Here is a 23,163-nt window from a genome sequence, read left to right as displayed (position 1 = left end):
ATGAAGTATTTATTTACTTACATGGAATAATGATTATATGAGACTTTGTTCTATTATATATAATAAGCTTAATTGCTTAGGCAATTTAGATGGAAGTTGCCAGGTGTTTTCTATTTATAGTAAAAGGAAAGGAGAGTGAGATAGAGAGGGGGTGAAATCATGTTGATGATGATGTTTTAGCTTCTCATTAATGTAATATAAGCAAGCTATTGTTTAATTCATATTACTATTGAAAATAGTCGAGAGAAAAGTGGTTTTTTGGGATCTTGATTAGTGCTCGTTATTATTACTAATTACAAGTAATAAAAACTGCTTTTAAAGTAGCAAAGTCACAACAATTTATTATTTCGTATAAATTCTTGTATGAGATAGTCTTTCTGTGAGATGCTCTTTATACATGGGTGAATACATAATTAATACAATTAGCAATTAAATTCCTTATTTTAAGGCAACTTAATGTAATTTTTAACCCAATAAATGTTAAAGAAAATACTTAGTTTTTACAAAATTTTTATAAATGTTTATCATATTTTTGAGTTTTTAAATTTTTATTTTTTCTTATCTCAAAGTTTTTATGGCTATATTAAAATTTTGATGTAAACATTTTTTTATCAATTATCATCACTTTTTATCTCTTGCTTCGGGTCTTGCAAATGTCATACGCGGTACTGAGCTTAACTCGTCCCGGCTATGGCCCAACTCTTAATTAAACCACCATATATCACCATCACCACCCACGCCTCATGCTCAACGTATTAGCTAAGAAAATTTAATTACTAATTAGAAAAAGAGGTTGAGTTATTGTAGTTTAATTGTTTTGATTAATTTGCATATTTGTCATGTATAACACTTCTTTAATCAAATCGTACCTAAATGATAAGTTGCAAGTATAAGGAAATGAAAACTCAAGTAACCACGTATTCTTTTGTCATTTTAAAATTGCTACTGATAGTGACATTTTCTCTCACAATATATGATCACAGTTAGTAGCAATCTCCAAAGAATGTCATTTTGAGATTATTACCGTCTATCGATAGTGACGTTTTTACTCACAACATATGATTATAGTTAATAGCAATCTCAAGGAGTTTTATTTTGAGATTGCTACCGATAGTACGTTTTTACTGATAACATATGGTCAAAGTTAGTAGAAATCTCAAAGGGACAGATAGAAGTCTATTTTCATAGTACAAAGAAGTGACTTATTCCAGTCCCAAATTTTTTGACAAGAAACATGTACTTATTGGCTTGTTGATAACCACAAAAATTTACCCTAAACTGAGAGAATGAAACAAAAAAGAAGGGATATAAAAGGCCAAACAAAGAAAAGAGGCACCACTAGTCTACTACCATTAAGTCTCCTTAGTGTGCCTAACAATATTAATTACAATCCCAAAACTTTTTTGTACACCTTTTCTAACTTAAAAGCTATAAACTAAAAAATACTACTTGAAACTACAACAAAGCCATAAACTAAAAAAAATTGCATCTTGATACTACCTTTTATGTGCCTCTCATTCTTGTTGCATCTTATTTAATTAAGAGATCTTACTTGGAAAAAATATATAAAAAAACGAGTGAGATAAAATAATAAAGAATTTGTTTTTCCAGTTTTTTTTTACTTACATTTCTTTTTGCATGTTATTCAATTAGTAATTTAATCTTTAATATTTTTACTTGAACATAATAAATAATCAAAAATTACAAAGAATTCATGTCACTAAATTGCACGTTAAAATGTCAAAGATGATTTCAATATAGACGCGTTAAATGGACCGAAGTTTAAACGCGCATAACCAAACATCAATATCGCAGTCAAGCAACACTAAATGGGATGGCTTCACTGAGCACTAGAGTGGTAGACTGCCTTCTTATTTATAGTGTATATCTATGAACTGAAGAATTATTCATTAGAGATTACAAAGATGAAAGGAACCTCTATTTAAATGATACATCCCTTGTACAAGTGAAGTTTTACATACAATGACTAATAAGTAAATAACAAGCAAAAATTTCGCCAATGTCTTGTTGATCTATACTACTGTTTCTTTTTCCGAGAGGGCGAACCGTCCACCAAACTCATGTTATCTAATCCCACAAACCTAAATTCTCAATTAGAGGCCGAGAAAACTTGGTCGATCAAACTATCTGGAACAAAACTGTGCTACAATTCAAGTAATAAGTTATGTTTCTAGCCACTACCCGGAAAGAATGAGGAAATACCGAGACTGAATTACTACCGCGATCACCAGAGGTTGTTGTGTAGAGAGCAGAATGTACATTCCGATAGAAAACCAACGAGTCAAAACCGGGTATTTACCTATGCTTCCAACAAGAAACTGAACCCAGTATTCTCTCGGATGAGAGGCGGAGGTTCGATTTCTGAGATACTGATTTGTTCAGTGGATTTCGATAAGTCATCCACTGAAAATGGTATACTGCAAAATCATGGAATGAACTTAGCAGCCGATTTGAAAATAAGTGTTAGAGACAAGTAACGTCTTGTATGAGATGTCTCGCAATAATTTTCGATTTTATCAGTCCATTCCATTCCATTACCGTAATGTGTTTAAATGGATTCCATCTAGACGGGAGTCAGATGTACGGAACCTTACCCTTATTAGTGATAACAAAGAAATTGTTTAAGATAATAAGAACGAGACCATATTACTTAAGATTTACTTAAAGATGGGACATGGGGTTTATTATAGCTTACCTTGAGTCGTCATCTAGTAGAAATGAACTACTAACAGCATTGTTAGAATCTTCGGTCATTAGAATTCTCATATTCGATATAACCTGAATAAACCAGTTAATACGAAGTCAACAAGCCAAATAGCGATGCCCTCAAAAATTTTGAAATGCTAGAAGGCGGACAGCAAAAAATCGACAAACTTATTGCACAAAACATGCACCCATAGGCATTACAGAAAACATCTAGCCCTCGTAGTTAAAAGAGAAAAAACGAGATTAAGAATCAATGATGGTCATGAAAACTCACTTCGGGGGACAAACTATGTGTGCCATATTTGTCATCCCAGTACATAGTGCTGATCCTGTAAAGCTGCTGAATACTAAGCACCTGCAAACAGAAAAATGGAACTGGTCCGTAGTAAGAATAATGAGTAAACACAAATTCTTGTGAGAGACGGTCACTTTGAGAGACCATCTCTAATTGGGCCGGCAACGTAGAATAGGAGTAGGCATTAAGCTTTAATGGGCTAGGCCTGAGAGACGTCTCTTAGAGAGACGGTATCTAAGTTTACCGGCTAATGAGTAAATTAACGTAACGACCCTCTTATTGAATCTTGAAAATGAAGGACTTACAGGACAGAGGTCATGGCTAACTTCATCTAGAGTCTTCTGTGGCTTTTGATGTATAACCTAAACAAAAAAGCGTATTAAACCCATTAACAAAAGCATTGCCTTTTGTAAATATATGTATCACTATTTATGTATTATCAAGTTAATTATAACCCGTGTCACATGATTCACTAATTTTCTGCGAATCGAAAAAAGCAAATTATGGATAGTTTTCTGGTATTTTTACGGCATTTTGAGCGAATCACGAATTCATAAAGCGAATTAGTTAGCGAATTATGTTACAATTATAATAAATCTCCAGAGGTATAATCACTGTCACATGATTCACTAATCTTCTTGCGAATTGTGAATCAAAAAAAGCGAATTATGGTCGGTTTTCGGCTATTTTAAGTTCATTGTGAGCAAATTGCGAATTCAAAAGGCAATTATGTTACACTAGATATAGTGATTAAAAGGGAAAAAAAGTACCAGGAAACCAATAGCTTGTCTGATATGCTTCAGCTCATCCCAAGCTGAACCTGCATACTGCCGTTTCGAATATTGGATAAGACGGTAGAAGGTGGTAAAAAGTAGTCAAAATAGCCATATACCAAAGAAGACATAGTGGGCATATCTAATATACCTCTTCATTAGCATCGAAACACCAATTTTCTAATTCTGCTAGCCCAGCCTTAACATATTCAGCGTTGCTGAACGAACAACACTCTCGTCTCAACAATAAGCTGTTCAATACGCAGATGTATCAAGATATTATCTTATGTTACACAAACAATGTACGGGAAACTAAATCAGTAATATTCAAACCTGTTGAACAACTGTACGTTGATAAAAGATAATACTTGGGTGTATACTTTCCGAATGAGGAACGATGGAACCTGTTACAGCGTTGCTTTGAAGTTAGTAACTCCGATTTTTCAACAAAGATACGTAACGAAAAGTTGATAGTTTGAAAAGTTCAACAAAAAAATAATTAGTAATGCAATAGTTATGCAATGAGAAACAGACATAGTTGGCTTTCATAACGTTGAGGTAGTTGTTTAAGCTCTGTACAATCTCTTTCCAGTGCACAAATAGCGTCCGTTGGGCTGCTGGGCTACTTCCGTGAGTTATTGAGCTAACTTTTCTTGGTGCCTGGAACATAGGTCATCTTATAAGTGTATACATACGATAGTTATATGGAACGTGGAACGTAGCCACGTTGTGCAATTTGGGAACGTATGTCCCCAATCACCATGAAACGCAACCCAAATCTCTTAAGGTGACGTTCCGATGTAGAAGACTTAATAATAGGTATTTTGTCCTTCATCTACAAATTAAAGGAATAATAAGGGAGGAAAAAACGAGATGAAACCCCGAAAACTTAAAAAAATTCCACTTGAAAACAATTTCTTAAAGCAAAAAAATCATTTTAATTTAATTTGTTTTCAAATATTTTTTTATACATAATGTATCTCGTATCCAATCGTGCCCGAGTCAATATAGATTGTGTTCCTTGTTCCCTATCCCGTTCCCCGATCTGAATCGAATGTCGTTCCAGGTAACAGTGATACGTACAACTGGCTAGATGGTGTTAATCCTAATACCACAAGGATCTAATGTCGCGATTTTGGACATTTTAATTACCTGAATGCATAACCCCAACTGAGGAGATATCTCCTTTTTCAGATTATCACGAATCATTCCGTAGATCTTCTCCACATAAGCTGTTAACTGTTGTTTGAAAAGCAATGCAGGATATTTGGCTTCAATCTGGCTCAAAGGACCATTGACTCCACCATTCTTTTCACCATCAAGCGAAGAAAGATCAACATCTCGTGGGATTCCACGAAAACTCTAATATATACAAAGACGCAAAGTTTTAATGTAAGTAAGACATACTTACATAACCAGAGGAAAACAAACACACAAAAGCTACTTTACCGCAGTCATCCTGCCGATAAGGCTAGGTGGAGGGCGCCTCCGTTGAGGAGCCATCCCAGCTGCACCGCCTGCTTTTAGTGTACGTTGTAACAGTAATAAAAGGGATGATGTGTTTGAAAGCCAGTAACCCAATATGTCATTGTTATCCTGAGCCTGATATATATTGCATTAAAGATTCAGCAAAGCCTCGTTATACAAGAAGACGCACTATGAGACGTATTGCAATGCATCATGCTTTTACGGATTTACGAGACTAACCTCTATAGCGTGGCCTATTGTTTGAATGATTCGGTCTAAAATACTTGTCCTCTCCACTTCGAATGATCTCCAGTGCCTCAAACATTTGTATATGATACATGCTGTAATAGGTCGATCTTTTGTAAAGCCGAGCGGCTGAGCTATACATCGGATGAGCAAGTCCTGATTCTCTTGCTGTTTATCATTGAGGGCTTTCTGTGCTCGCCCTTCTACGTCACCCTGGTCTCTTGCGTTCATGGATGTACTGCTACGTAGCTCCTAATATATGTGTGTGAGTTGACCAACAAAAGTTAGCTAAACAGACGTATTCATCAAAACGCAATTAAGAAGGGTGAAGATTAGTACCACACTTCTTGTACTTTCGGTTCTCTGCAAGCAATCAAAGAAAAGTATATTCTTTAGTGAGATTCCTCGACCGGAATATATAAAAAGCATTAAAGAATGCAACACATTTATGTTACCTGCATTAATGATCTAGAGCGAGCTGCTAAAAGCTTATTATTCTGTGCCATGGTGATGGCTTGTTGACGAAGAACCTTGTTCTCAGATTCTAAGTTGGTAAGTCTGTCCTCAAGCCTACAAGCAAAACAGTTTGAGCGTAATGACTAACAAACATCAAACACTTAGGGTAGAATAGGATTAGTAAACATCAAATATCAAATAATTTGAAATGACACTATCCAACCGGATCATCATTGGAAAACCAAAAGAATTTTTACTTAACCTATTCTTCACTCCTTAGGGGCAAACGAAGAAAAGGGAAAAAGGGAAGAAACACATGGTCATCATGGTCATCAACCCAGCGTCCCGCATAAAGTCAGGGTCCGGGGGAGGAGAGGTAGCAGACAAATCATACCTGTACCCTCTCGTGGGAGAGGGCAGGAGAGATGCGGGCAGGAGAGATGCGGGCAGGAGAAAAAGGGAAGAAACACATGTCTGTTTATTTCTTTCAATGAAACAAATAGTTCCAAAGAACATTAAGTGGGACTAGAACAATCCATGAAATCACCACAAGCAAAATGAAGCAAGAAAACCTTACTAAACCACAAGTCAATAAATTAAGTAAACAAATCAAGTTGACATTTCTATATAAAATCTAAAGGGACAAAGCAATCTCATAAACTTCAAAAGAGGCCAAATTCTCAAATAAATTCGAATATTACCTATTCAGAGAATCCTGAAGTTGATGAACTCTTCTTTCCGTTTCTTCTAGTTTCTTACGTTTCTCTTCACTTGATTCATGGGCTTCTTTATACTTCTCTTCGCACTCATTCGATCTTTCTTTTTCTTTCGTTAATGATATCTGCATAGCATCGAATTGGAAATCATCGAAAATCAAAAAAATAAAAGAAAATCCAAGGAACATCTATTGTGGCAGACAAGAGCGCCCTAAAAGTCTATTGTTAAATCCTTCAAACCTCGCAACTTAAGAAAGAGAACGAATATAAATTGGCAATTTTCAACTGTTTAACCATGCAAATGTGTTACAAACAAGAAATCAATACGCCCATCAGGAAAAATCTACCTTTAAATTATCTACTTCTTCCATTAGGGTATCAATTTTTTCAGTATCTTCAATAGTTACTGTAGTTTCTTTGACAACAGATGCTGCCGCAGTTGCTGCCTCAGCAACTGCTTTCTGAGCAGCCTCACGCTCCTTGACAAGCAACTTGTTTGTCTCATCAACTCTCCTCTGCATATCTTGCAAAGATTGCTGTAACTTTGCTATTTCCTGCTCCTTAGACTCCTCCATATCCATCTGCACAAAAACTTATAATAGTTAAAATTGCAATAGTTGCATGCGAAAAATCAAGATTCAATCTCAACACATAAAAGAAAAGACAAGATTTAAGAAAGTCAGCGTAAAGAATTGCAAAGGACTTCTATTGTTCAGTTTTTTCTAGCAGCAATCAGAACATTTACACCACCTTCAAATCTGACAGGTACAGGGTGGCAATTTTCTTGACCTATAACATTCACCCCAATGCTATGAGTGGCTCCTACCTAGGCGAGGTTTGGGAGAGCCGGATATACGAAACTTTGGGGTGCAAAGAGAGACTCGAGTTATCCCAGTTATTAAGACATCAAGCTTTTATCGTTGATGTTAGAGTATATAACATATCTTGGGGCCTCAACCATCAGCTTAAGTTTTGGTTGAGTTGGTTCCTTGACATGGTATCAGAGCCAACGTGACAAGAGGTAACGGGTTCGAATCTCAACCACCCCACATTTAAAGTGGAATATTCAGCGCATACGCGCATCCACACTTCTAGCCCAATGGCTCTCGTGTGAGGGGGCGTGTTAGAGTATTTAACATATCCTTGGGCCTCAAGCCCTCAACCATCAGCTTAAGCTTTTGGTTGAGTTGGTTCCTTGACAATTGACGTTGTGCTTTAGTGAGAAGAACTATTGCAGTATCAGACAGTATCTGTTAATTATGGTTTCACTGTTTTAGGCATGGCCTTCAACGATATTTCTAACAGCTTTCATCTCGTTGTATTTTAACTTTTTCCGTTTATGAGATGCTTCGTTTTCTTAAGATACCCCATTTCTTCAAAAAAATAATCTCAGTTTATAAGCAAATAAAAAAGAAAAACCCTGCGACTTTTTTACAGCCATCTATTTTTGAATGGAAGAACTGGCTAAAAAGTACGAGTGTGTTCAACCTTTATCAGTTCATAGCAAGTCAAGTTTGAAGCATATAGCCGATAGTTATAAACAAATTATTTGAAGTACATTACCCGTGCACGTTTTTCTAATTGTATCCGCAACCCAAGTTCTTCCACCTTTTTCTCGAGTTTATCCTTTGCTTCTTTAAGTGCACCAGTTTCTCGTGAAGCCTGGAAAAGAAGTTGGGAATGCATGTCAGTAGAATAGTAAAACCAATCAATGCGAATAACTACAAACAGATGAAGTTTAACAGATTATTTTAAAAATAAAGCCCAAGAAAATCCATCCTGTAGTTTACATCATTAACTAGATGATGAATGAACTAATGACATAAACTCTCATAGCTTCTCCGATTGTTCACTCAGTATCAGACTAACAAAATGGCCACGCACATTATATCAATGTCATCATATCAACCATAGCGCACAAGGTCCTAGTGATGATCAATATCAGTGTTACATAATTCGCTGGCTAATTCGCTTTTTAAATTCGTAATTCGCTCAAAATGACAAAAAATTAGCCTAAAACCGACCATATTTCACTTTTCCTGATTCGCGATTCGTGATGAAATCAGTGAGTCATGTGACACTAATCAATATGGTAGTAAATTTAGGAACTTTACAAATATTCATTTTTCAGATTTTCCCTTGGTTTTCTGAAAAGGGGTATAAAAGAGAATCCAATATATTTTTTTGTATTAGTTTGCACATCTTAGCAATTAACTATTATAAAAAAAAAATACTCAAAAATAATTTGTTGAATTTTGAAGCACCACAAAAAATTTAAAGGAGAAAGCATTAGCATATGTCCCACCATGTAACAGATAAAAACACACCATTTTCAGTTTTCTCAGTTCTTTTCGAGCTAACCGTCCTCTCCATCTGCATTGTGTAAGAATTGCATTCTTTCTAAGCTTTTTATAGTACGAATATGCTAAGTGGCATCTCCAAATAGCCTGTGAAAATGCAGTGATAAAAAAACAGAACATTATCCAAATAGTTAAGTAAATAATCAGCAGGAGGTACTTTAATGATTAAAAACTGTGTGTGGCTTGTCGAGGGAAGCATAGAAGCAATCAATTAAAAGAAAAAGAGGGTTAACATGAGAGGGGAAATGCTATAAGTAAGTGGGAATAGAGAGAGAAATACGAAATTCGTGCATAGTGCAAAAATGCGATAACAGTTAAGGTTGCGGTAACAGACATGGTGATTAGGTAAAGGGGATGATGTGGTTCCCGTACCACCAAATATTGACCTAAACCATGAAGTACCGCTTGAACGGCCTAAAAAGAAGTTTTTTACACCTATATGATGCAGAATATACCCGTACTGTAAGTTTGAAAACCTTTATGCTATGGCCGAAACAGTGCGGTGTGGCCTTGTGCTACACTATGAATCAGTGTTGCATTTTAAGTTTGAAGCACTTTAGGAGAGCTCACCAGCCTCTTGAATGATGGAAGTTAACTTTAATATTTTGTAATTCAGTTAATCGACTTTATTCCAATCTATACGAACAACATTTCATTAACCAAATGCCAAAACTTGGCTCCAACCTAAGCGGGATTTGTGAGATTAGTTTTTAGATTATTAATGAATTATTGTTAGCAAACATCAGCAACTTTACATAAGTTAAAAGTGCACGTGATTTTATTAGTCATTTTAATATAGTTCATTACAATCTAAAGCCAAGGAACTATAAATCTTTGGCTAATCGAGAAAAGGGACATTATTCCAATCAACACCATCTTTGATATTCAAAAAGTGACGAGACGTCAACCGGTGGTTTCGCTAACAGTTTATACGCATTATACAAGACACTTGAGCAAAAAAAAAATAAAAAGAATAACCTGTATAATCTTCACTGCTTTTGTTTGCTGTCTATATCTGAACTCATTGCGAGCAGCCACTACCCTTGACCCTGTTTGTAAGGTGAGAGCTGAGAATCGCACTCGTGAATATGATTTTCTAGACAAGTGTCTGCGCAAATTCTTTTGAACTTTTATTGAAGCCGCCTCTCTTCTCAAACCTTCGAAAAGCTTGCAAGCCAATCTTCCTGCAAATATGAAAGTAGGAGAGAAAAACAACATGAGAATTATAAAAAGCGCCAAAATTTCAAATCTTCTGATAACGAGAAAGCTTTTAAAATTTGCAAGAGGCATACTCCTCCATAATGTTTGTATAACAATGGCAGCCCTGCGCAAAGCAAGAAAATGTTGACGGGCAATATGAGTTCTGATCTTCCTTTGAATAGTTCTAGCAGCATTGTTAAGCTTCTCTGCTCGGCGTGAATCCAACTCGGCCATTTGACCAGCTCGTAGAAAAACTTTTGTCTTCCCAATCTGCAAATTATCAAAGTTCAAGAAAACTCGATTAGTAAAGATATTGAAATACAAATCATAGCAGGTAAAACCAGAGTAATCTTACTAATCCACTCGCACCATCATTTAGTGCAGGAAGTGCAACAAGAAAATTTAACCAATGATATCATTTCCGCGAAGAAGTTAAAAAAAAAATCTCAGTTTGTATCATAAGAAAACAAAATGAAACACCAATAAATGGCTAACTGCCATAAAAAGACACATCGAAACAATTTTGCACATATTACATGCGAGACAATTTTGTACATAGTATTCACATTTTACACTAATCATATATTTTACACTTCGAAATAATTTAAGGGAAAAAATCATAAAGTAAAGCATTGGGAAAATCCGGGCAAATGCCGGGTTCTTATGAACTGTAGCAGTATGAAATTTCGTCTTGAACAATGTATATACTAATTGTGACAGCACCAAAACAAGTAGCTACTGTTTTAAAAAGACAGGATTATTTTATAACCTGGTAACCAGTTAGACCCATCTTTTCCAATATCTTTGCGCATACATCCTTTTCTGCATTGCTGTAAAGGAGTAAAATACAAAAAAAAAATGATTGCATCAAGTAAACAGCCAATGAAAATCACAAGAAACCATAGGTTTAGCCGAGACAAAACATACTTCTCTTTTATAGCTTCAGGAGCAAGAAGTTTAAATCGACTAATGAACTCAAAAAATGTACGGCGAGTAGGATATCCAGCACAGCTGATCCTAATTGCTTCTAGAACACCCTAAACAGAAGAGTTAGTGCACAATGCAAAGCAAAAGAATACAGAATACAAACATAGATATAACGTAGAATCAGTGAAACATAATTCGCTAGTTCGCGATTCGCTCAAAATGGTTCAAAAATAGCCTAAAACCGACCATAATTAGTTTTTTTCGATTCGCAATTCGCGATACAATTAGCGAATCATGTGACATTGCGTAGAATGTATTGATATTGTACTTACTCCACAACGAAGTTGCTGCATTACATTCATATTCTCGAATATAGCAGGCTTAAGTTGATTATTCGGCTTCACACATCGGATATAGTGAGGTTCTGTTGAATTCAGTGTTTCCATCAGTTGCTGTAGTTGTAGCTGGATCAAAATGTTTAAGAAGTTAAGCTTCACTACGTATCGAATTTGGGCAAAATTGAACCTTAACAAATGAAACTTACTATCAGATACCTTAAAACGAGAACCGATTGATGCGAACTTCGAGGACTTAGATGTTTCTTCGGCAATCACAGGAAAAAGTCCCGCTACAAAAGAACATTTGGAAGCACTCAATAGGTCCTGATGTTCTGGAACAACATAGTCTTTGTTCTTGTCCAGAAAATAGTCCGATTGGTATTGAACCTTATAAGAGGAAAAACGTACAGAATGTGAACATCTCAAACTTAACAAAAATAATACCAAGTAAACCAACATTTAGCCTGCTAGAGTAAAAAAGGGGAAATTCCAGTCACCTCTCCAGCATAATGAGCAAGAGTAAAATCTGTACGAGATAATTTTGGCTTGATGAAGCGCTTATGCGTCTTGAAAGTCTGATATAACTTCTGAGAGAAGGTTTCATGAGTCGACTTTGGAAACATGCTGGAATAAGAAAGAAAGAAAAGAAGAAAACAATTAAACCCATGACTCCCTATTGCTCAACAGTTCATCTTAAAAATGTCAACTCATATATCCATATCTAGAGGTGTTCAAAACAGACCCGAGGACCTGATAATCACCCAACCTTTTAACCGTATCCGATTTGAACCGACTTACAAATGAATTCGCAATTATGTAAAAATCAATGTGGACACAAAATCCGATTTTGGAACCGACCAGACAATTCTGATCCGAAATCGACCCGATGACCCGAATGAACACCTTTATCCATATCCGGTAAAAGGTAACATATAAAGTCAAAATAACATTGACCCTGAAGGGAGATCAAACTATACCAAGCTTCATCAAGCAGCGCAATGATGCCTCCAGGTTTCTGCATTACGAACAAACGACAATTCTCAGATATGCAATAACTTTTAACGGACTATATACATCAGAAAAGATAGTGTACTATCTGTTATTAGGAGAAAGAGCACAAAAAGTTCTTTACAAGGGCACCCTCCTAATTTTTGAAGAATAGTAAACTCGAGCACAAACAGTTCATCCTTACAAAAATCCAACATTAAGTATCATCCTATTTTCTAAAAAAATCATAAAACGTAATCCAATCATGCAACTATATCAATATATCACAGCAATGTTTATATGCTATTAAAAAAGGTAGAATATACAAAGATCACTGACACGTGAATATAAAAACATGGAATCACCTTCTCAAGAAGATCCAATACATCCTGGTTATCCACAAATTCAATATAGCTCCAATCAATTTCCTCCTTTGTGTACTCCTCTTGCTCCATCTTGAAAACATGCTGAAGTTTACATAGTGAAAAGAGGTTTCAGCGTGTGACATGAAAAAGGGTTTCTAAAGACTTGAAAGACTATTTTAAATAGCATTTACAGCCCGTTTGGTTAATGGTACTAATTAATGGTAATGAGAATGATTTACAGTGTAAATTTTCATGATATGTATCATGTGACTCCTATGGTAATGAAAGTGTGATGTGGTTAAATTTATCAAGGATAATTCTACCAAAATCACACTAACTTTTCATTATCATTCCCGCCATTTAGTACCGATTACCAAACGGGTAGTTAGTTCCTTAAAGAGGGCAATTTTTTAACCTGATTAAAATGTTGTTGCAGCTTTTCATTTGTGTAATTGATGCAAAATTGCTCAAAACTGCACAGCCATAAGACACATGGAAGTCAATACCCGAAAGAAATCAATTTACTCCCTTCAATATTTTTCTCTTTACCTATTCGTTTTGAAGCTCTCAAAACCATAAATATCAAGGACACCGATCAAACACGTGGAATTAGGATCTTGACCAATGGATTTATTGATTTTATTCACCAACCTTTACAGAAAAAGAAAATGTTAGCAAAAACAAAATAAGGCTTCAACCAGTTTAGAATTAAAGGAACATCGGTCACCAGTAGTAAATTATGTACAGAACCGTATAAAAATAATCCTCAGCGGGTCATTACCAATCGAACAAACGGGAATATACTGTCTTCGCTAGACCGTCTCTGCTCACTGTTGCAGCTCCTGGATCAAGGCTCCTTTTAATTACTTCTTCGGGGGTAATCATTACCCGTTTACAAAGAGCATCTTCCAAAGCAAATGGATCACACCTGAATTCAAAATGACATCAGCGACCGCAGCAACTAAAAATTCAAATGAGTATATACACCATGAATTTAGATGTTAAGCAAATATACATGAAAAGTTCTGCTGCTGTCTGAAGATGGAACTTAGCCTTATCGTCCTTTGGAACAGACGAATCAATCTCTTGACCCTTCGTAAATTCTATATTACCTAGATGAAGAATTGCAGCAACCACTCTGAAAATCGCTTCCTTTATATCAAAAAATGAAAGGGAGAACGAAAGATTAATTTCATGTATCTCAGTATTTTTAAGTAAGTATCATAGAACAAAGAAAATACACAAATTCTTGTGAGAGACGGTCTCTTTGAGAAACCTTTGATAATTGGATCGGTTCATAAAAAAAAATGTAGATTAAGTTACTCGGTGGACATTAAGGATACTGTAAATAGGCATTAAAGATACGGTAAATAAGCATTTAAGGATGATGTAAGTAGGCATTAAGAATATGTTAAATAAGCATAAAGGATGATGTAAGTAGGCATTGAGCTTTAATGGGTTGGACCAGAAAGACGTCTCTCAGAGAGACGGTCTCTCAGGAGACTAGTTGAAGAAAATTATATACCTGTTCTTCCATACTCATTCCAACTATCCCCATAGCTCTCCTAGTAGCAAGATAGTCTTGAGCATCGTTTATACCGACTAACTCGTAACAATTAGATTGATTAAGATAATGGAATGTTCTAGGGTCTCCAAGCTTGTACTTCTTCACTTCCTGGAATATGTATAAAACAAAAAAGCTAACATCTGAACTCAAGAAATCACAAATGACAAAACAATTCAGTACAGACCTCCTTTGGAGCAGCGCAGAGAAGATAGAAGCAGTGGTAGTTACGCTCAGGGTCCGAAACTTGGCAAACACGAGATCTTTCAAGGAGATATGTCCTGATAGCTGCTCCTGATATTCTTCCACGCTTGTCAAATTGAATCTCCACAAATTTACCAAATCGACTGCAGAAGTGCGTTAGAGAGATTATTAATATTAGTGAAACAATGAGCAAAGGAATTGATGCATTTTAATAAAAGAGTCAGTAGGCTTAAGCAGATGAAAATACCTTGAATTATTATTGCGAACTGTTTTTGCATTTCCAAAAGCTTCAAGAACAGGATTCGACTGCATCAACACAATTGCAGCAGTTAAGTTCGGATTAGATGATAAAGAACTAATGCATCGTAGCAAAAGGGATTCCGTTCTTTTGACTTAGTTCCACTGAGGACTTAGAATTGGAAATGTTTTAGGAAAAGTATATACTGTGAACACTGAACATAGTACAAAAAATACGGTTTCAGTTGCAGTTGCAGTATGGTCAAGCTGATTGGAGCGTAGTAATGCCAAATATCGGCCGAAACCATAAGATATCCTTTGAAATTTGAATCAGCCTAAAACGTAGTTTTTCCTTTATGGTGCTAAATGCTAATAGCATCAGTTTGGTAGATTTGAAAGCCTTACGGGATTTGATATGGTAGTTGTTTATGCAACTGTAGAAAATTTTCTCCACGGAATATTTTTGTTCAAGCTCATCAGTGACATCATTTTATTGGTTTGAAAATAGATCTACAACCAAGATTAAAGAACGTACCTCCAAAACTTGTTGTTCAACAGTCCGACCCTCTGTGGCTGCACGGCCACCCAAATAGGCAAGGTAACGCATAAGCATTTTAGTAGTCTCAGTCTTGCCTGCACCACTTTCGCCACTAACCAGAATGGAATTGCTTTTACCCTCATTCATCATAGCCCTTTAGGAACAAACTATGAGTAAAGTAAAACAAAACTTGACGGAAAAATTAGAAATACAAAATACGTAACAAGATGATAAATCACCTAAATGCAACATCACCAATAGCAAAAACATGAGGACTGAGCTCTCCAAATGCCGCCCCTTTGTAATGGTTCATCATTTGAATATCATATATATGGGGTAGTCTTTGGAATGGATTTACGGCGATGAGAATATTCCCAGTGTAAGTCTGCCATGATGTCAAATAGTAGTATATTGTTATATTGCATGCAAGGGCCGCAACTGGAGCAATTAATGATCTTCGCGAGGATTTAAAAAAGCATACGCTAGATAGTAATACGAAAGATGACATACATAGATTTCATTTAGACTATATCGAGTTGCTAAATTCTGCAGCACTCCAGGCTCATGCAAGTATGAAAGTTTTGTCATGTCATCAACTCCACCATCTGGAGCATCCAAATCCTTTGGATAAATTTTTGACCGATTTGCCGTAACCTGTCAGAGAAAGTAAAACAATAAGCAATAAATTTAAATATAATATGTCCACTGAAAAATATTATATACAAATGCGAGAACGCCCAAAAAAGCACTGCAGAAAGACCAACATTTCATTACTCTAATACCATCAAGTGGCTTTTAGCTAGCCTTCACCTATGCATAGTTTGGAGGGTCGGATGTATGCAATTTTTACGCTTATAAAAATAAAAAGGTTCCTATAACCCTTACGAGCAAACATCATCTGCAACTTCATCTAAAAGAGGTGCTAATAAATAAGAAGGGCATCTACAAAGCTGAATGACCCAAAAACATAGCTTCAAGGAAACAAATTCGTCTTATAGGTATACGGTAGGAGTAGCTTGGTTCTCGATGACTCTTTAACGCTCCTTACCACACTAGCTACATCATTTAAAGGTTTTTGCCAAAAATGTTGTTCCATTCCTTTTCCTATATCGATATAACCCATCGACCACATGACAACATAATGGCACCCTGAGTTGCAGTACTATCTGAATGATCCATTGCAACTGGAGGAGTGAACTGAGCACACTTAGCATTCGGAGAAGTTATTGAAGAAGAGAACAAAGAGAGATGCTAAATTCAATTTCCCAGACACTCATTATGAAAAATCCATTCTTTCTTCCAAATCAATCATATAACAATAGATACATAGATCACCCCAAAAGATTTCCGACCTTTATCCACTCAAAAATCAACTGAGAAGACTACAATATTCTGCGTTGGAAACCAATGCACACTAGATAGACCACAACAACGAGCAACTAACTCCATAGAAAGAAAATATCTTACATCCATCAGTAAAGCACAAAATTCATATTAAGTGACATCAGCAAATGCCTACCCACCCAAAATATCTCAAACACATGCTTAGTAAAGAATATGATCATTAAGGACACCAGAAACATTCCTTGAACACCACATATAAATGAACCAAGGCTCATTACCATCACCACCATCTGTTGCAACCTACCAATAAAATGGACCAGCGTTACATGATTTGTTGATCTCCTCGCGAATCACAAATCGAAAACGAATCATGATCGGTTTTGGGCTATTCTTGGGCAAATTTGAGCGAATCACGAATTCAAGAAGCGAATTAGCTAGCAAATTATGTGACACTGAGATGGACCAAAGGGAAACAACTTTTGTATTGAAGTTGTCAAATTTCTTTCCATTTGATTAGAGACGCGACAGAAGCACTCAACAAGGTAAGATCAATGCTCTATGCTCATCTGACCAAAGAAACTTTTTTTAGTTTCCAACTAGTATATAACGTAAATTTTATTCATTTATAGGCCCTCGAGTATTTGGAACTTGAAGTGATAAGGTAAAGATACAACTTAGCATGCACTAAAGATTGTAAAACCTTATTTAGGAACTAATTAAGAACAAACTTAGAACAAACTCATAGTATATTGCTAAACAAAAGAAAACCATCATTACTCCATCAACTAGTCATCAATTCATGAGAAAAATTATGAATTCCAAGGGTTATATGCAAAAATATTATAGCATATCATATATTTCAAAGCATACATACTAAATAAACATTGCTAAAAACTATAGTCATTTTTACCTTCTTCCCATTTGAAATCTTGATTTCAAATTCTTCACCATTGCTTTTTGTAACTTCTCCATCAACCCAACATATATCTGGGTCCTCCACCCATACATGGGACCCCAAAACAATGTTCCCCTTAGATGCCTGCAACCAATATATATTTTTCAAAATCATATTCTTAGAAAATCCAAAATTATTTAAAAATAACTCATTAAATCAGCTAATGCAATTACAACAAAATGAGTGTTAGATTGTGTAAATCTCAATTAGCTAAATCAACAAAATAAAAATAAAATACCCATTTACCATTTTTAAAAGTTCCTCCGAATCCCAATTATTAATTCCAGAAAATCTCCCTCAAACCTCTAATTAACCCCATATTATGCACATAATCACCACACTCAACTTCTCTTTCTCAAACAAAACAATTCACATAATTAAGATCAAAACTTAATCACCATATTGGAGAAAAATCCCAGAAAAAATTCAATTTACGGGATAAAAAAAAAGTAATTATATTTGGATGAATCAAAAAAGGGTAGAGTAAGAGCAAATTTTTTTGGGAAAAGGGGTAGATAGAAGGAGTATAGTTGTGTGGTAAAGGGATTGATTGCACCCCAATAGATCCGGAAACAATGAAGAATTTCCCTGAAAGTTTGCACCTTTGTAGAAATTTAGTGGATGCCATAGTTCTCTCTCTCTCTCTCTCTTTCTCATTTCTCCCCTCTATTTTCATTGTTTTTCTGTAATTTATACATTTCGGAAGGAAGGATTTCATACTTGGCAGTTTACCGACATACTCCTATGATCCTGTCCAAAAAAATATACAAAAAATATACGGAGTTTTTTTTTTTATTTGGTTAGGTTTAGAGAATTTTCAAGCCCTATCAACTGTGACAACTCCTACTGGTAAAGGGAAAATTTTTCAATAATTATTAAAAATATTTATTTATTATATTATAGTAGCTGATTTGACCAACTTATTTTATTAACTGGTTTGACCAGTTAATTTTAAACCCGCTGTTGAAAACGGTTTGTTCGAAAATAGTTTATTCATATCAATAAGCTATTTCCACCAGCTAGTTCACCAAACACTAGCATTAGCTGGTTTGACCATCCTATCTTCTATTTACATCAAAATAAGCTAAAATTGCTCAATAAGCTGATTTGCCAAACGCCCCATAATCATTATAACATGTAGAAGTATTGGGCGATAATATGTTGGAATAGCTTTTTTCACTTCATACATTTTGTCATTGTTGTTTGTCCAACATTCTTCAAACTTTTATATTCTAATGTAATGTGGTAAAATAGTTATCAAGCTTATCTAATACTCTGAGATAACAAATTAATCTGAATCTAATTCAAATTTCATTTAATCCAAAAGAATTTCCAATTTAAAACCGAAATTAAAAAGGTTAAATTTAATCAAAAAAATAAAATCCAAGCTCAAAAAGCAATTTAAATAAACTTAAATATCGTGATAGAAGAGAATCCATAAGTATTTTTTTACAAATGGAAAGAAAAAACGAGGTTAAAACTAATTCCAATAATTATATACACATATTCCACTCCACCATTCATTCTTTTCTATTGTCAATACACAAAGTTCAATCAATGACCTACAAATGTAGCAATATATTTACTTGTATACTGCAATGACGCAAAGATCAATGCAGATGATTACACACGAACTGTGCACATAACTGCAGTTCTGAAATCGAGCGGGCATTGGAAAGGCGTCCTGGTCACAAGAGATCTCCAGGACATCTTTTTGGGGTCGTAAATTTGCATGAAAAGTGCAGTGCCTCGTCTACGATGTCTTGATCTTCGGACGGTCGACAGTTCAACTCCCTGAAGAAGGGAGATCACATGAAGCTCCCCTTCAAGGGCGACAAAACCAAATGGTGAACCGTCCTGAGTTTTTCTCGGAACAGTTGATTCCTTGAACCAGCGGTTTGACACCATATTATACCTGCGATGATTCGAACGACATAACAAAGAATCAACCAGGGAAATTTTGACAAGCTATTCACAATTCAAGACTGATGAATGTAGACAATTAGCAACTGTATTTGTTTGGAAAAGGAAAAACATATAACGTCTCTATTCTACACCCACAATTTTTTAGAAAAGCAGTACATCTATTCAAACTTGTGGATTGTGCGTCGCCTTCCCTCACCCAGACCCTGTCTTCAAGCGGGATATTGCGTTGATGATAATGATGATCTATTCAACCTGGTAACAAATGTTTAACACTGGGCACTAAGTAGCTATGTGTTCGCCTCGATAAGTGTAGCAAAAATTAGTTCTATTGTTAGAGAAAACTAACGGTATCATTCAAATGTATGAATGCCGCTCCCCATTGAAGAAAAACAACCTTACAAGGATCCCGACAAATCAACCAGCCAAACAAAGTTTGAAAGATGTTAAATAAAATGAAAAACGTTGAAGTCTTTGCAGTATATTATTTTTCAAAAAGGCATTAGTTGTTTGTGGGTGGTTCGATACGATGGCCTCACTTTGGACACATCGAGAGTCACGAGTACCACCAAGTGAAAGATTTCCCGGTTTTTAATCTTTAATTCAAGTAAAGAAACAAGGGATACTCACTAGATTGTGCAAACTACGTTAATTCTTTTTCAAATTCCCAAATATGCCTCAAACTGCAAAGAAGTTCTTAAATTCTACCACAAAAGTAGACACGTCGGGTTAATGTCGAGTCATAGAGACTGTTTTGAATACCTGTGAAAATATCAAACGGGTAACTGTACTGATATGTACTCACATAATTCTTTGATAAAATCAGTTATACGTTACCAACTAAAGGAAAAGGTTTAACTACAAAAATGGAATTAAAAGAATAGGAAGGATAGTCAGGCTCTTCGAATGGGTTAGAGCTCCAACATTATAACCAAACAAAAATAAGGATTCACAATATTCCGATACCCTTTTCTCGTTCTTTCTCTAATAAACTTCCAAGCTTCTCCGACATGAGTACAAGACTCCTAGGCCTACATCCACTACCTAAGCGCTTCTTCTACAAGCTAGCAAATTCTAACAGACTAATATGAATGTTCCCTATCCCCTTTGAGGCTGAATCTTGGTAATCTCTTTTCATATGTTGAAGCTACTAAACCACCAATTAATCCGGCATCTCAAAATCGCCAAAACGAGGCTTCACAGCTAATACAACGAATTCCTATATGGTGCAACCACTCAGCATTCGTTCCTAAACTAAATAAAGGACATAAGCTATCACATACATCACAAACTCAACTATTCCCTCCTAATCACCCCTCCGCGCCATTCAAAGACATGGCTAATTGATATTATATGGTACAACCACAACAATGCTAAAGCTATCAGCTATGTGAGCCGAGATAAATAAGCATAGGAACTCTTATATCATGAGTTCATGACTCGTGGGCTGTATTCAAACTATATAGTATAACCAAGACATGAAATCACAATAAAGTGATAAACTCATCCTACATAAAAATATATCTTTCTCAAACCTTACACCAAATTATCATCAAAGTAGCAAATGTAAAGTATAGTCACAATACAATGCTACTACTCAACCCATGTGTTGTATGTTATAGTGCCAAATCCTACAAGACTCTAAAAATAGCATGAGAAACATAGTGTTTGGTTGTGAAATGGCACATACATTACATTTCTTAAAAAAAGCCCACAATTGTAACTTCACAATCACAATGCAACCCATGTTACATTTCATTCCAATATCCAAATGGCTCCCAATTCAGAGAAGGTTGGGGTGGTCTACGCAACCTTACCCGTGTTATCCATAATAAAAAAAATTATTTCTAATTGACCATTGGTAGTAAAGATGATCTGATGATTTCATGCATGTTTAATAAAGTTCATTATAATTCGAAATCGAAGAAGTAAAAATCTTTCTCTTCATCAAGAATGAACATGCAATGCAACTCACATAATCATATAAAACATTAGTTTCAAAAAAATGGGAAAACAAAAAGACATAAAAACTTCACCTTAAAATGTCATCTCCATCAAGCATAAACACACTCTTTTCAACCTCATCATCATGATCATTTTCAATCACCACAATTTTTCCAAGTCTTGTTCTTTCTTCATCATCCCACATATCACCAATCTCTCTCCAATTCCCTTCTTCTCCACCATTGTTCAGTTCCAAGACAACTGCATCCTTATAATACTCATCAACAGGCAACACCCCATTAATAGTCCTTGATTCACCATAACCACCCATAACCCAAAACTCCCTCCTTTGCCCCACCCAAAACCCAGCACAACCGGCCCGAAACCCGGGCAAATCAACAAGTGGAGCCCACTCATCCCTCTCAATATCATAGCACTCAACTGACCCGACCCGACTCCCTGCTGCACTAAACATAGTGTGCCTTGACCCGCCACCCGCCACCACTATCCGACCCGACCCAACCGCAGCAACCGCAAGGGACCCACGTGGGGTAATCATGGGGGATAATTGGGCCCACTTTCTAGAACCCAAATCATAACGGAAAACAGCAGAGGAAGCAGTGGGTCGGTCCATAGGAAAAGACCGGGTATCAAAAAGTGACCCGCCCAAAACATATAGACTAGACCCAATTGCAAGAGAAGCAAAATTGGATAAAGAGTAAACATGTGGGTTAATGGGCATATGAGGAAGTGCAACCCAAGCTAAATGGGTCGGGTCAAACAAAAAAGGAGAACTCAAACTCGGGTCTTGTGGGAAAATACAAAGAAGATTAGAAAGTGAAGAAAAAGGAAGACTTGATAGACGAATAGAAAGTGGTATTTTTGAGGAGTAAAACTTACGCCATGATTTACAAGTTGACTTTAAACGATCATGAAATGGAAAAGGTATATACGATAAGATTAAAGCTGATACATCGTTTGGTAAATTGGGAATTAGGGTTTGAGTTTCATTGATTTGGGGAACTATTGATGAATTATCCATTATAATTGGGGGTGATCTTCCTTCTTCTCTGTAATTAGATGGTATTTGGAGAAAGAGAAGAAGGAAGTGCAAAAGAAAGAAGACGATTTCTGGGTAATTATAATTGATGTTGTCTTATCTTGAATTTGATTTTTGTTTGTTTTTTGTTTTTAGGGGGTGATGAAAAAAAGCTAGTATATTGAGAAATTGTATTTTTGAGAAATATATCTGAATAATTATAATTATAATGCTCATTTACCGTATTTTTAATGTATATTTTCAATATTTTAAATGTCTACTTATATTATTTTTAATGTTTATTTACAATATTTTAAAAAATATATAATGGATCACCTTAATTAGAAAATGATCTCTTAAAATGACCCTCTCTCACAAGAATTTGTGATGAAAAAATTGGTGAATTTTGGAATAGTTTTGATGTTTGAATTGAGTAAAGGGTTGAAGTCTTGAAGATATGATTGGGCGAAAAGTATTAGGAAAGAAAAACATTACTATTGTAACCAATTTTTTTAGGTGATCATCTCTAGTGGTGTGCAACGGGTTGGGGTCCATCAA

At 35.6% G+C, this 23,163-nt stretch overlaps 2 protein-coding genes across 5 annotated transcripts; both read right to left on the bottom strand.

The window, feature by feature from the left end:
- Nucleotides 1–1,333: 1,333 nt before the first annotated feature.
- On the bottom strand, nt 1,334–18,490 carry LOC130799691 (myosin-9-like). Of its 4 annotated transcripts, XM_057662879.1 has the most exons (38): nt 17,946–18,490; nt 17,655–17,783; nt 15,911–16,054; nt 15,640–15,785; nt 15,398–15,554; nt 14,873–14,931; nt 14,609–14,768; nt 14,383–14,532; nt 13,873–14,009; nt 13,639–13,785; nt 13,407–13,508; nt 13,273–13,330; nt 12,858–12,959; nt 12,483–12,520; nt 12,003–12,129; nt 11,722–11,892; nt 11,500–11,631; nt 11,168–11,277; nt 11,010–11,070; nt 10,333–10,510; nt 10,019–10,224; nt 9,008–9,127; nt 8,244–8,342; nt 7,028–7,261; nt 6,666–6,805; nt 5,964–6,078; nt 5,848–5,871; nt 5,503–5,760; nt 5,245–5,397; nt 4,948–5,157; nt 4,330–4,455; nt 4,129–4,199; nt 3,947–4,046; nt 3,793–3,849; nt 3,328–3,384; nt 3,002–3,082; nt 2,717–2,799; nt 1,336–2,438 (listed from the first exon to the last, which is right to left on the bottom strand). In XM_057662879.1, the coding sequence occupies exons 1-38, from the start codon at nt 17,946–17,948 to the stop codon at nt 2,321–2,323; spliced, it is 4,563 nt and encodes a 1,520-aa protein (XP_057518862.1). In that variant the 5' UTR covers nt 17,949–18,490; the 3' UTR covers nt 1,336–2,320. The 4 variants fall into 4 exon arrangements, with proteins under 4 accessions (XP_057518859.1, XP_057518860.1, XP_057518862.1 ...); XM_057662877.1 differs by having other exon boundaries at nt 1,335–2,438; nt 11,500–11,892; XM_057662878.1 differs by lacking the exon at nt 17,946–18,490 and having other exon boundaries at nt 17,655–17,813.
- A 592-nt stretch (nt 18,491–19,082) lies between these two features.
- Nucleotides 19,083–22,754, bottom strand: LOC130799930 (F-box/kelch-repeat protein OR23). The gene is made up of 2 exons (XM_057663228.1): nt 21,659–22,754; nt 19,083–19,614 (listed from the first exon to the last, which is right to left on the bottom strand). Exons 1-2 carry the CDS (start codon nt 22,606–22,608, stop codon nt 19,323–19,325), a joined length of 1,242 nt encoding a protein of 413 aa, XP_057519211.1. The 5' UTR covers nt 22,609–22,754; the 3' UTR covers nt 19,083–19,322.
- Between the last annotated feature and the right edge of the window lie 409 nt (nt 22,755–23,163).

This window comes from Amaranthus tricolor, chromosome 14, assembly GCF_026212465.1.
Source record: "Amaranthus tricolor cultivar Red isolate AtriRed21 chromosome 14, ASM2621246v1, whole genome shotgun sequence".
In the NCBI taxonomy this organism is placed as follows: Eukaryota; Viridiplantae; Streptophyta; class Magnoliopsida; order Caryophyllales; family Amaranthaceae; genus Amaranthus; species Amaranthus tricolor.
Note: the sequence above shows the minus strand (reverse complement) of the source record. Positions and strands in the feature narration are given on the sequence as shown.